We start from the raw sequence: 14,267 nt of genomic DNA, 5'->3' as shown, positions 1-14,267 counted from the left end.
GCCGACCTTTGCACAGCAATCAGCTTAGCCAGTCCTGAAGCCTGAACCACCATGACAAAAGTATTGCAAGCTCAAACTTCAAGCCTGACCTTTGAGCCATTGCAGATAGAGTCTGGGAATTTCTACAATCACCCCGAAGGTCCTGAGATGAAGCGAGGTGGAATGCTGATGAGGGGCCAGGAAGACAGAATGAGGGCAACAGACCTGGATGCCATCTCAACCAACCTGTTCATGGGCTCCCTACAAAAACAGAGGTTAGGCCTGGAAGCAGGTTACTGGTTAGTAGTAATTTATCAGAGGACAGTCGCTCTGTTTGTTTGCTTTGTAGTCCTATGTTAATTTTATTCCATGTCTGGGGAGGGAAGTGATGGGTCAGTTTCAAGAACTGACATCACAAAACATTCTGTTGTTCAGAGCCCTCAAAATGTTGCAGAGCAGGGTCTGCTCTAGTTGTAATCCACTCCAGTCAAAGCTCCCATGCCCTCCAGGGACCATGTTGCCAGGAGTCCTCCCATCTGCCATCTGGTCTGGGGTCTGGGTCGTCTCCGTACTTACCTTCGTCACTGCAGCCAGGGCCCATGCAAGGCTGGAAGTCTTGGGTGTCAGGGCAGGGGACACTGAGGTCCAGCTGTGCCTTCAACATGCGCTGCCTCATCCTCTTGCCTTTGTCACAAGTGGAGGAGCTGCAGGCGGACCACGGGGACCAGTTGGAGTAGATGCAGGTTTCAGGGGTATCATCTGGAAAGGGGTTGAAGTGTTTTTCCTCAGGGGCCTGTAGAAGCTGCAACTGACCCTCTCCCTAGACAAGCTCTTTGGGGTCAAGAAAAGCTCCGCTGTCTGACTTGTCTTCATGAGCCTGGGTGCTCCAGGGATGGAAGCAGCCATTCCCTTCCCTTTAGAAATTACATTTCAATACCCTGATAGTGAATATCTAAATAATGGGAACAGTTTCTCTTAACACATGCGTATCTTTTCATTCCCAGCCCCTCACTTTGGCTGACCTTGTTTTCACACACATGTGGGTATCTCAGAGTCAGTTTTTAGAAAGCACAAGGTTTATATTTGTGCCAGTTTCATCTTCCCAATGACCCTTCACACAGGTGTCATGGTAAGGGTAAGAGCAGCTTATGTTGGCCCGTTAAACCTCAGGACAACTCTGTGAAGCAGGTTCTCTTATTATGCAAAATATAGAGTTGAGGGAACTGAGGTTAGAAAGGTCGGCTTCTTGCCCAAGGTCACAAGGAATGAGAAGCCAGGCTATTTGGCTCGGCTGGCTCTAGATCAACCAAGAGGAAACTTAGGTTCCAACCATGGCTCCGCCACTCCTTCCTGACCTTTGGATCTGGGCCGCTGGTACTCAGCCTCACAGGCCAGTGTGAGAAGCTAAGCAGAAGGTGGTCTGAATACTGTAAAATCTATTCAAGTGCTATTTTCATGGTCATTTTAAGGGTGTGTTATCTTTAAATACATACTCCAATGTCAGACTTTCACTAATTGCCCTCTCTTTGGTGTCTAATTTTGACCTTATTTGTTTGTTTGTGTGGGTGCTGGGAATCAAACCTAGGACCTAGCTCAATGTGTCCACTGAGCTACACACCAGCCCCCGATTACTTCTTGAGGAAAAATCTTCAGAGATGAGATGACCATATCAGAGAACATGGCTATCTTTATGGTTCTTAAAATATGCTAGCATGTTGCCTTCCCAAAGGAGCACACCAATTTATGTTGCTACCCCCAACAAAAGTACTCACCTTCATCTTTCTCTTCTGGAGCCAGATCTGCTACAATGTCATCAATGTTGTCAGGCACAATATTGCATTGTTCCCCCTGCAAAAGGAATGTTATTTGGGGGCTTGCCTTAGAGAAAGAAGGGAATGTGCAGGAGGAAGATGAAAGAAGACATACAGGCTAATGCCCACTGTACACATCCTATTCATGGCAGAGTTCTGGACCAACATTTATAATCTGACTGAAAAAGAAACACAAGAAAGCAAGGTTGGCTAGGCGGGAATCCTGATGCTGGCAGATGTTAGTAATGGACTGTGGCACTCATAATAAAATCTCTCTGCCTAGATCAAATCACTCATTTGAGCACTGGGCCTCACTACTGAGTTCATTTTGCTCGTTACATCTTGAAAAGTGGAAGCCCAGAAATTGCCTGAGTAGCTTTTTGCCAGGAACCTCACTAGTCTAGCGCAGAAAGGTGTACAGTTTCCATGGCCCTCTTGGTGGGCTTAGACCCAGTACCTTCCGAGCAATTCTTTCGATGACAACTCTGGCTACTTGAGTAATGGACCCGCCCTCTGGGTCGTAGAAAGGACTCTGGGGATGGTCCAGACTGGTCAGGGGCCGGATTTTCTCTTGTGGAATTGTGGGCTTGTTTGGTGACTGCAGGAAAAAAGATATAAATCATGGGAAATAGAACATTAAAAACCACAAAGCAATTTGTTACACTGATCAGAACTAAACCTCTGATAGGAACTTAACAAGTGTATTTATGGGTTTCCATTTGTGCCATTTCCTGTGCTTGGACATATGTAGATCTGAACTTTAAAATTCTTACACAGTAGGATTGTGCCCAGATGTAGAAGCCAAGTTTCAGAGTGGTAATCCCAGCTCGGCAATGGCTGAGCCAGCTTGGCCTGAATCCCAAGCTCTTCCCATGGGACCAGGCGGCAGACTTTGTTTCTGTAGCAGGTCAGATGGGAACTATTTTGGCTCTGTGAGTCGCACTGTGCCTATCCCAGCTACTCAGCTCCATCCTTGCTGTGGGAGAGCAACCCCACTGCAAGAAGACATACAGGCTAAAGCCCACTGTACAAATCCTATTCATGGCAGAGTTCTGGACCAACATTTATAATCTGACTGAAAAAGAAACACAAGAAAGGTAATTTGCAATTGGATGAATGTAGCTGGCATTGAAAACTATTTACAAATCAGGGTGTAGGGTAGATTTGTCTTGGAAGCTGTGGAGGCTGATGCCAGGTCTAGACTGTTCTGTTCCTCTAGAACAGCTCTAGCCTGTTCTAGATGTGGGTTCTGATGGCTTCAGATTTCAATGCTGTTGGCATATTGACCATGTCTGAGAAATATGACATTTAGAACAGAATAAACTCCTCAGCCTTTGGAATGTGGCCCAGCCTTCCTTCTGTCTGTCTGTCTGCCTGCCTGCCTGTCTTTGCTTCTATGTCCTTGGCATGCTGTTCCCTTGCTTACCCATGAACTGCTATCTTTAGCATATTCTTTTCCTATTCTCTACTGGCCACTGCATGGACTCTTCCAGAGCCTGAGTAATTTTGTACATGATGGTGAGACCATGTGGGCCTTCTTACCAGACTAAGTTCTTCTAGGGCAGAACATGGTCAGACTCACCCTTGCGTCCAGGGTGCTCAGGACAGGATGGGCCAGGAAGGGGTGCTTGGGAAGTTTCCCATTCACCTCTGCAGGCACACACCTACCTCATAGGTCACCCCGCTGTCGGTGCCTGCGTCCCAGGGAATGAGATCTTGCACCACCTTCTGGACCCAGCCGCATTCCTTGGTACACAGATCTTCTGCAGATAAGCCCACGTTCCAGTCGGGACTAGGGCCCATCATAGTCAGGAAGGACATTAAGTGGCGTGTCCTGTCCACTGAAAATTCAGCTGAGGGCGCTGCTCGCCTGGGAACCAAATATCGAGGCAAATACATTAGGGGATGTGGGGGAACCAAATATCGAGGCAAATACATTAGGGGATGTGGGGGAACCAAATATCGAGGCAAATACATTAGGGGATCCTGGGGGACATTGGGCAGGGACAGAGAGGAGGCCAAGTCTATTAATGATTTTTACTCTTCTCTCTTCTGAGCCCACCTGTTGGAGAAACATAGTGAATTGTGCTCTCTCCATCTAGCTCCAACATGTCTACAGCACTTACCATTATTTTGTATTTCCTTTCTCTAACTTGTTTAGCTGTTTAATGGCAATCATCGCTCACTGGACTGAAAGCTCTAAGAAAGAGTTTTTGTCTATCTCATGCACGGCTTTATTTCCACAGTGTAGAACAGAGCTTGGCGCACAGTAGATGCTCAGTAAATGTTATTTTTGAAAAAGTAAATGAACAAATACTTTGTGCTATGTGCACACTCAGCTGTGTTAGATATTTACAAATAAAACTGAGCCAGGCATGGTGGTGCACACCTGTCATGCCAGTACTTGGGAGGTTGAGACAGAAGGATTGCAGGTTCCAGGTCAACTTTAACAACTCAGCGAGGCCCTCAGCAACTTAGTGAGACCCTGTTTCAAAAGTAAAAAACAAAAAGGGTTGGGTGTATAGGTTGAAGGCCCTGGCCTCAATCCCCAGTATTCTAAAAAACAAAATAACAAAACGAAACAAACAAACAAAATCCCCAAATTACTTAACAATGACCCAAGCCATTACACTCTCATTTAATCTTTCTAATGGACCTGGGGCAAGGATTATCGGCTCCAATTTATAAGGGAGGAAACAGGCTGTGGAGGGTCATGTAACTTGTTTAAAGTCAAATGGCACAGTGGAGTAACATCGGTTCAAGATCAATGTTCTTTCTTTCTGACTACCTTCCAATTTTTCCCCCTGCCCTCCCCCCTTTTTTTTCTCTGCTGAGATCTCCACTGTGCTATTGGAAGCCATCTCTCCCTGCCTGCTGCCTCTACTGCCCCCAGTCCTCTGATGGGAAATAGGGCCACCCATTCCCGCACCAGCTGGCTCTTTCCTTTAGTCCAAGGCAGGGATCCAGCTCTAGAAGCACACACCTTTGTCTGACAACCTCCAGCTACTGGGAATGACACCCCACGCTGCCACCTCTGGCTCCTCGTGAGGCCGAGGAGGACCCAGCTGCAGGAGGTCCACGTTGGCTGCCCACGAGGAGCGAGGAGCGATGGAGAGGAACAAGACTCCTATTGGCTCGGTACATACTTGGCAACTAACACCTGTCATCTCATTCCCCTGCATGACCATCCCATGGGGTTAGAATATTATCCTGTCTTGTGGCGAGGCAATGAAAGTATACAGAGATGAATGAACTTGGAGACAGGTAGCAGAGGCGGAGGCTTAAAGGAGCTCAGTGTGTATCCACACCCCGGGCCTACTCTCTGTGGGGAATCCTTGGCCAGGGCCTAGCAGGTTTGTTTAGTCCAGCTGGCAGCTGGTCCACCTCAGCTGTGTGGGGGCCCCTGAGCCTTCTGCTGGGACCAGATGCTTCTGGCTGCCCTTGCCTGGCCCCGGAAAGCAATGACTCCACACACAGTGGCCCTGTGAATTGACATCACTGGGCTCTGGCAGCCAGATGGGGCCAAACAAAAAGCAGAGGGAGAAGGAAGTTCTGGCTCCACAACACACAGGTACACATCATTGGCCAAACCCCTAAACCATTCACTGATTTACCTTAGCATCCAAATCTTTAAGTGAGTATTCAGTGAGCTAACTTACATGTAGTACTTAGTCCAGTACCTGACACCTGAGTTGTTATTACTATTAGAGGCTGAACATCTGGAATCTGAAAATCCAAAATCTGAACTACTTTAAAATCCCAAACTTTTTTTTTTCTTCTTTTTTGCAGTACTGGGGATGGAACCCAGGGGCATCTAACCTCCGAGCTACACACCCAGCCCTACTTTTTTTTATTCTTTATTTTGAAACAGGGTCTCACTGAGTTGCAAAGGGCCTCACTAGGTAGTAGCTGAGGCTGTCCTCGAACTGCAATCCTCCTGTCTCAGCTTCCCAAATGCTGGGATTACAAGTGTGTGCCACCACACCCGGCACTTGTAATCCCAGCACTTGGGAGGCTGAGACAGGAGGATCACACAGGTTTGAAGCCAACCTTAGCTACTTAGTGAGGCTCTCAGCAACTTAGACCCTGTTTCCAAATAAAGTATAAAAAAAAGGTCTAGGAGTATAGCCCAGAGGTAGAAAAGCTCCTGGTTCTACCCCCAGTACCACACATACACAAAAAAAATCTTAAACTTTTTTAACCTTGACATGATGCTACAAGTAAAAAATTCTACATTATAAAACTTTGTTTCATGTGCACAAATTTATTATTATTATTATTAGTTTTTGTGGTACTGGGAATTGAACTAAGGGGCATTCCACTGCTGAGCTATACCCCCAGCCCTATTTTATTTTTGAAACAAGGGCCTCACTAAGTCTCTGAGGCTGACCATAAACCTGTGATCCTCCTGTTTCAGCCTCCCAAGTACTAAGATTGCAAGTGGGCTGCAAAATTTTGTAGCCATCACACTTGGCTACAATTAAAATATTATATAAAGTTACCTTCAGATTATGTGTGAGGTAAATATTAAACAAATGAATTTCATGTTTAGACTTGGATCCCATCTGCAAGATAGCTCATCTATTTATATATACAAATATTACAAAGTGTTTTTTGTGGTACTGGGGATAGAACCCAGGGGCTTGCTACCTCAGGGCTACACCCCCAGACCTATTTTACATTTTACCTTGAAACAGGTTCTCACTAAGCTGCTGAGAGCCTCACTAAGTAGCTGAGGCTGGCTTCGAACCTGCACAATCCTCCTGTCTAGGACTCCCAAGTACTGGGATTACAAGCGTGTGCCACCACGCCTAGCTATATTACAAAGTTTTAAAAATTCTGAAACGCTTCTAGTCCCAAGTATTTCACACAAGGCATACTAAACCTGTGCTGCTGCTGCTGTTGCTACTACTACTACTACTACTACTACTACTACATTATTTATTAATGTTATTATTTTGTGTGTGTGGCAGTAGAGATTGAACCCAGGGACATTCATTCTACCTCTGAGCTACATCCCCAGCCCTATTTATTTAATTAATTAATTAATTAATTTAATTTTGAAACAGGGTCTTACTAAGTTGCCGAGTGCTGGCCTCAAACCTTCAGTCCTCCTATCTGAAGACTGCAGGGTCAGGGAGATGAGGAAGGGGAGGGAGCTGGAGGCCTTCCTGGTCACATGTAGCCTGCGCCAGCCTAGGTTCCGGAATACAAGTGAGGGGTCAGGCCTGGCTTTGGCACCAGCAGGTGGATGAAACCCTGGTGCTGCCTCCTGTCTCTTCTAGCCCCATCCTCTTTGCCCCCAAAGCTCCCTGCATCCTTCCAGGCCAGCCTGGGAAGAAGACCCCTGCACCTGCATCTCTAGGAAAGGCCTTCTTCAGTGCGTTGGGAAGTGAGTTCCTTGAACCAGCAGCATTAGCACGCCCTGAGAACTTGCTAGAAACGCAAGTTGCCGGGCCCCCCCACCCCACATTGATTGAATTAGAGACGCTGGGGTAGGCCCTAGTGGTTTCTTTTAGTCATCCCTCCAGGTGACTCCTATGCACTTCAAGTCTCAGCTCAGGTATCATTTCTTCCAGGATCTTTCTGACATCCAGCGGAGGTAAGCACCCTTAGTCTATGATTTCATATACCTTGTAGGTTTCTGTAGCTAGACCCTATGACCTTCCCCACTAGACTGGGGTCTCCTTGAAGTCAGGAGCCCTAAGTTTCACAACTGCACCCTGTACCTGATACCTGATACATGATGAGCAGGCTGAGCAAAGGGATACGAGACGAGCTAAAAATCTTTTCTCTCTCAGGATTTTGGGCAAGCTGCTCACCATCATTGAGTCTCAAGGTCTTCATCTAACAATACCTACATGAGGACCATGTACATACTCTTCTTTTATTAAAAGACTTTATAAACTGCAGAAATACCGCATTGACATAGCCTGCTGTTAGGCAGATTAAATATTTATTTTCCCATGCATGCATTCTTCGGCATGCGGGTTACTGGTCTGAGCGGCTGCTTTAAAGATCAGACTTCTACAAGATTGTGGTCCGGGGATCTGTGGCATTGCTCACTTAGGGACTCACCGGACATGACTCAGGCCTGACTTGCAGGACTTGCCAAGCGAGAGCTTTGGCATCTCAGTGGGGCTGTTATATGCTCAGCTCACCTTGGCCCTTGGACCCTTCGGGATCCAGCAGACCTTTCCTACTGCTTTCCTGTCTCCCTAAATATGTGACTTTGGGTCAGGTTAGTCCTTCAGCTCCTATATCCCATGGGTGACACTATTCACAATGGCGAACTAAGAATTGAAGAATCCAGAGGTGTAGAAACCATCCTAATAGTTGACAGATGTAATCATCCAAGAATGAAGCCTTGTGGAAATCCTCAGCATCATTTGGACCAAATCTGCCACCCAAGCTAGGCAGCCTTTAGGGCTTGGCAAGTGCTTCAAGGCAGAAAATCCAGAGCTACCAATTCCTGTGCGAAATGCCCGACCTTGAGTTGGGTCGCATGGTAAACTTAGAATTCATATGGGTATGGAAGCAATTTCTTAGCATCTTAGACACACCTTGCTCCTTTCTCTTATCCTGACAGAGGCACTTTCTGACTCTAATCTACTTAATCTAGAGTAAGTATTTCCCAATCTCCTACAAATGTTTAGGACCCTTAGTGCTACCTTCCCATAACACAATGAACTCACTCTTTGCATGGAATTTCTTGTTTAATATGTGTTTTCTCCTTGAGATCCCAATAGAGAAGGAACCATTTTTGTCTTGATGACAGCCACATCCCACTACTTGGCATTGGATCTAGCATGAACTGGGTTCCTTCATATGTTTGTTGAGATAAATGAATTAATCTAGGAAATGAATGTAGAGTATTTCCTTTGACCTTTAAATTTAATTAATTCACTTCACAGTATTTACTCTATTATAAAAACGCTATTTGAAATAATAAATTGGGTAAAAATACATGTTTTTCTTTGGGAAATGCCTAGATAGGACTGGAGTTTTTTTAATATGTTGAAACACTAATAAAAGGGTTTTTTTTTTTTGGTGTGGTACTGGGGATGGAAACCCTTCTACCTCAGGGCTACTCTCACAGACCTATTTTATATTTTATTTGGAAACAGGGTCTCTTAAGCCAGCGCAGCTGCTCTGAACCTGCGCGATCCTCCGGTCACCACCTCCCAAGCGCGGGGATTACAAGCGTGTGCCACCTCGCCCGGCTAAAAGTTTTTATTTATGCTTTCTTATATGCCATATAAGTGGCATAGTGGCGCACGCTCGTATTACCAGCATTTGGGAGGCTGAGACAGGAGGTCTGCAGTTCGCGGAAAGCCTCAGCTACTTAGGTCCTTTGGAATCAGTGAGACCCTGTTTCAAAATAAAGAATAAAAAATAGGGCTGAGGGTACAGCTTGGAAGTAGTATGCCTCTGGGTTCCATCCCCAGTACTGCAAAATCAAAATACAAAAAACAAAGGTGATCATGAAGAAAAAAAATGAACCAGTTGAATTATACATTGGATTAAAATATCTGTATCATATAAACAACAGTACATATTTACCATTTATAACCCCCAAATCTGAAACCTGAAGTACTCCAAAATCTGAAACTCTTTGAGCACTGACACCACACCACAGGTAGGAAATTCCACACTTGACAGGTCCCCATCAAAATGCTATGTACTGCCAGGCGTGGTGGCGCACGCTTGTAATCCCCGCGCTTGGGAGGCGGAGACAGGAGGATCGCGCAGGTTCGAAGCCAGCCGTGCTGGCGTAAGAGACCCTGTTTCAAAAATATAAAATAGGTCTGGGAGTGTAGCCCGGAGGAAGGAGGGCTTCCAGGAACCCCAGAACCACCACCACCAAAAAAAAAAAAAAATGCTATGTACTAAAAAGCATGGCACAAAACCCCCCTCAGAGTGTGTGAATATAAAACAAGTGAATTTTGTGCTCAGAACTGGGTCTCATTGCCGAGATATCTCATTGCATGCAAATATTCCCAAATCCGAAAACTTCAAAAATCCCAAACACCTCTAGACTCAATTATTTTGGGCAAGGAGATATATAGATATAAGGAGATAAAATATATAAGATATAAGATATACAACTTATACCTGAATTATAGAGAAAAATGATGTGTAACTGACAAAGTGTTAATATCTAAAGAGAAATAACCCAGATCTGTAAGAAAAATACCATAATCTCCAAAAGAGAAAATTATGAACACATGGTTCAAATGAAAAAGAAATGACAGAGAACTATCCCTGATCCCGGCCCTCCACTCCATACTCAGCGAGGCAGCGAGGATCCTGGGGAGACCGCGGGGCACTGGAACAGGCTCGTCGTAGCTGTGTGACAGAGACAGGGGGCTTTACCTTGTCTTTCTTTGCAGTTATTACATCTACAAAATGGGAACAATGTCAGACCTAACCCAAGGCCTTCTGTTTTTGTTTGGTACTGGGAACTGAACCCAGAAACATTTTATGTCTGAGCTATACCCTCAGTCCTTATTAACATTTCTTTTACTTTGAAACAGGGTCTTGCTAAGTTTCTGAGTATAGCCTCAAATCTGTGATCCTCCTGTCTCAGCCTCCCAAGTACTGGGATTCCAGGCACGTGCCACCATACCCAGCTACCTCAGGGTTTTCTTTCTCTCTTTTTTCTTTTTTATGCTTTTATTGGTACATTATAGTCTCACATCATCATGAAATCAAGCTGACAATGACATACATGCACACCACCCCAGGATTTTATTGTGAGGAAATTGTTTCTCATTGTGACTGTCAAATAGGACTGTTTATAAAAATAAAAAATAAAAAATCTTCTAGCCGGGTGTGGTGACGCACACTTGTAATCCCTGCACTTGGGAGGCAGAGACAGGAGGATCACGCAGGTTCAAAGCCAGCTGCGCATGCTGGCTTAGGAGACCCTGTTTCCAAATTTAAAAAAATGTAAAAATAGGTCTGGGAGTATAGCCGGGAGGTAGAAGGGCTTCGAGGAACCCCAGTACCATTAAAAAAAAAAAAAAAAAAAAAAAACTTCTAAAAAAGTCGCAAAAAAATGTAAGGGAGATCTTTTATGCTTCTTCTAGAGATTTTTTTCCTCCCTTCGCAGTAACAGATCCATACCAGTGAAGCTCAGTAGGTGTTCCTAGACCATTCCTAGGTTGGATTCTCTCATGTATTCCAAAAATCCATTTTCACGCTTGCAGCAACTCAACTTAGACACGAGGGGGCGCCCAAGCCATTCACTAGGCTGGGTGGAGCGAGGTTTGAGTGAGGTTGTCACAGTCCCGAAAAAACTCCATAACCAGGACGTATCTGGACTCTCAAACCTACCACCTGCTCCTCTAGTCCAAAGCCTGTCTTTCTTTACTATCTTGAGGACATCAATGGACCAGGGCAAGTGCTACAGGAGACAGGGAGGCCCTGGAATTGATTTAAGAGAAAGATACTTCTGGTCTCCTGGGCAACTGTGGCTTTGGATTTCTTTGGAAGGTGAACATGTCTCTACTCCACTGACCTCCCGAACATGGACCATTGGCTAATCAAATGTTAATTAAACCGAGTGGCTGGGAGTAATTGAAGCAGACTATAGCCCTTGCCAGGACTCGTTGTAAGAAAGGAAATAAGTATTTTTCAGAGTTCCCGTAATTCTTAGTATTCAGACTGCACCGGAGGAACTGGGTGATGGGAATTCAGAATTGATTTGCAGGAAACCTGGGCATTTTCCACTTAGGTGCCAGAGGAACTAGTGAAGGATGTGGGTTTTGTTCAGAATCTGTCTTTCCTGTCTCTACCTGGGCGCTGGGCTGTCGGAGCTACAGCTTGATTTATTGAGCTAAACAAGTCAGCAACTAATTTGTTCATTCATGGCTGTGCTTTGAGAAGTGGTGCTGGGGATAGAGATGACGATCACTGAAAAACAACTCAGTCTCAACGGGCAGGACCTCACAAAGTAGGTCACCCCGGCTTTCCAAGGGGCCTAGGGAGGCTGGAATCCCATTAACCTCAATCAAGCAGGCTCTGGGAGGAGGGGGAGGCCTGTTTGGGCAAAACAAAACTTGGCTGCATATAGGGTTCCTAATTTGACTTCCTAATGAGATTTGGAAGAGGGAAGGGGAGCCTAGGTTCTGGGAAAGACAAAGGAAAATTCCTTTCCCTTAATAGGCTCACGGGGGATGCTTGGGGTGCTTGGGAGGACTGAGTGCTTGCCATCCAGGATTCTCTCCCCTGGAGTCTCACGCTACCTCAGGATCTCTTGGGTACTCCTTGTTCTGTTTCCTCTGCAGGCAAATTCTCCACAGCATGAAATATGGGAGCGCTTTGGGACTCAGTCCTACAGCTATGACTGTCACACTCAAGCTCTCTGTTCTCAATGCCCTTGGTATCCACTGTGTCCTCAATCCCTTGGTATCCCATTTCTCAATGACTCCCAGGGTTAGAGCTCAGCATGGGACTGTTGCTCTGAGATTCAGAGCTATACAGGTACCTGGGTACTTAAAACTTCCATCCGGAGACACCTGAGCAATGTAGCACAGTCAAAACTGATCATGTGGAGCCCAGTGTGGTGGTGCACACTTGTAATCCCAGCATTCGAGAGGCTGAGACCGGAGGATCGCAGTTCGCGGACAGCTTCAGCTACTTAGTGAGGCCCTCCTCAACTTAGTGAGACCCAGTTTCAAAATAAAGAATAAAAAATAAGGCAGGGGGTGTAGCTCGGAGGTAGAATGCCCCTGAATTCCATCCCCAGATCTGCAAAAAAAAAAAAAAAAAAAAAAAAAAAAACCTGATCATGTGGCTTTCTCATCCAAATTCACCTAACACTCCCAGACTCCAGGGCGGCACTTCCAATGCCTGAGTTAGGCCAACCATGCATCTGGGAGGCATCTTGACCACTCTTTAGACCTTCCTTTCTATTCAGCCTACTACCACAGCCCATCAGCTTTACCTCCTATATGCATTGCCTGCATCTCTGCACTTCTCTCTATTCCCACCGTCACACCACCACCATCCTCGTGGAAGTCACAGTTAAATTCTCTCCTGGCTCTCTGCAGCTGCCTCCTCACTGGTCTCACTTCATTTACCTCTTTGCATTGGAGCCAGAGTGTGTTGTTACTGTTTTTTTTTTTTTTTTTAAAGAAAAATGCATATCTGATCATATCTTTCATCTACAAGACTCTTCAATGATTTTCCATTACTTTTAATATGAAAATAAAAAATTTTAATGTTGCATGACTTGGCTCCCCACCAAGCTCATCTGTGATTTCTGGATCTCATTATACCGAAGACTTTTAGTACCTTAAATATGCTCCTCATGCAGGGTCTTTACACAGGACAGATTTTCCTTAGGATTTGAGAACATTCTCCCCTTGTTTTGCTTGTTAGTTCATGATTATTGATTCCTTAGATCTCGTCTCCACTGCTGTTTCCTCAAAGAAGCTGGCTCTGACCACCCCTGCCCCGGCTGGGTTCCCTTCACACACTCTCACGCATCTCATGTCTTTCTTCACAGCCATTTATTTGTGTTACTGTTGAGTGAATGTCTCTCCCCACTAAATTGTAAGCTCCATGAACAACTGTCTGTTCACCACAGTGTCTCTAAGCACCTTCCTTTGGAAACCTTCAATAGGGTTTTGTTGAGTCAATGAAATATCTCAGTCATCCTTGAGAGAAGGATATGGGGAGTGAAAGTCAAGATCTTGTTTCATTTTACTTTGAGGCAGGATCAGGCACTTGAGTGTGGCCACACTGTTAATTTCATGCTGATCAGAAGCCAGATGGAAGCTATGTATGTCTTCATTAATTAAAAGCAGAGGAAAGGAATGAGTTATTATTTAATCAGAAGGGTCTTATTATGTAAAGAGCAAAGGCATTAGAGTCAGTCAGTTGGCTGTGGCTGGAATTCTAGTTCTACTTTTGATGGGACTAGGTGATGACATATGACCTCTCATATAATCTCCAAGTCTCAGTTTCATCACCTGTAAAATGGGTTTACCTCCTGAGATTATAATGAGAATTAAGTGGGAGAATAAGTGTAAGTGCCTACTGGGGTCCTTGGGCACACAGCAGAGGCTTAAAGTGAAAGGCTTTCCCTCCTTTCTTTTCTCTCTCCCACCATTCCTTTCTCCCAAACTCACCTCACTTTGTAGTTTGCATTTTTCTAAACCTAGGCTCCTCCAGGTATAAGACTTCCTTAGTGGCATAAAGATTGGCATCCACAAACTGGAGCCTAGATGCTACAATCCATACCTGCCCCTTAAAGGACCAAAGATGAGGGGTACACATAGGTCTGGAGGCCCAGGAGAAGCTGAGGAGGGATCTGAGCAATGGGACCCAGGGCATCTGGTTGCTATTTAATGCCAGGTATGCAAAGGGAGCTGAGGGCCTTTGTGAGTTCACCTGGCGTTTCCTGGTGGAACGGGGATGAGGCAAGTGCCCATCCACTAGGGAGCTCAGGGCAGGAGGCCCAGCCTC

General features: G+C 45.4%; 1 protein-coding gene across 1 annotated transcript in view; it reads right to left on the bottom strand.

Moving 5' to 3' along the window:
• The window catches only part of SPON1 (spondin 1), a gene marked incomplete at both ends in the record, with an annotated part of 300,161 nt that overhangs the window by 9,377 nt on the left and 276,517 nt on the right, over positions 1–14,267 (bottom strand). The window contains 4 exons of the mRNA XM_080707718.1: positions 556–738; positions 1,752–1,827; positions 2,248–2,388; positions 3,459–3,660. Of these exons, the coding sequence (XP_080563844.1) occupies positions 556–738; positions 1,752–1,827; positions 2,248–2,388; positions 3,459–3,660 (602 nt within the window). The remainder of the gene's footprint in view (positions 1–555; positions 739–1,751; positions 1,828–2,247; positions 2,389–3,458; positions 3,661–14,267) is intronic.

Source organism: Muscardinus avellanarius (assembly GCF_963383645.1).
Source record: "Muscardinus avellanarius genome assembly, chromosome: 1".
In the NCBI taxonomy this organism is placed as follows: Eukaryota; Metazoa; Chordata; class Mammalia; order Rodentia; family Gliridae; genus Muscardinus; species Muscardinus avellanarius.
This window is presented reverse-complemented; position numbering and strand designations above follow the sequence as displayed.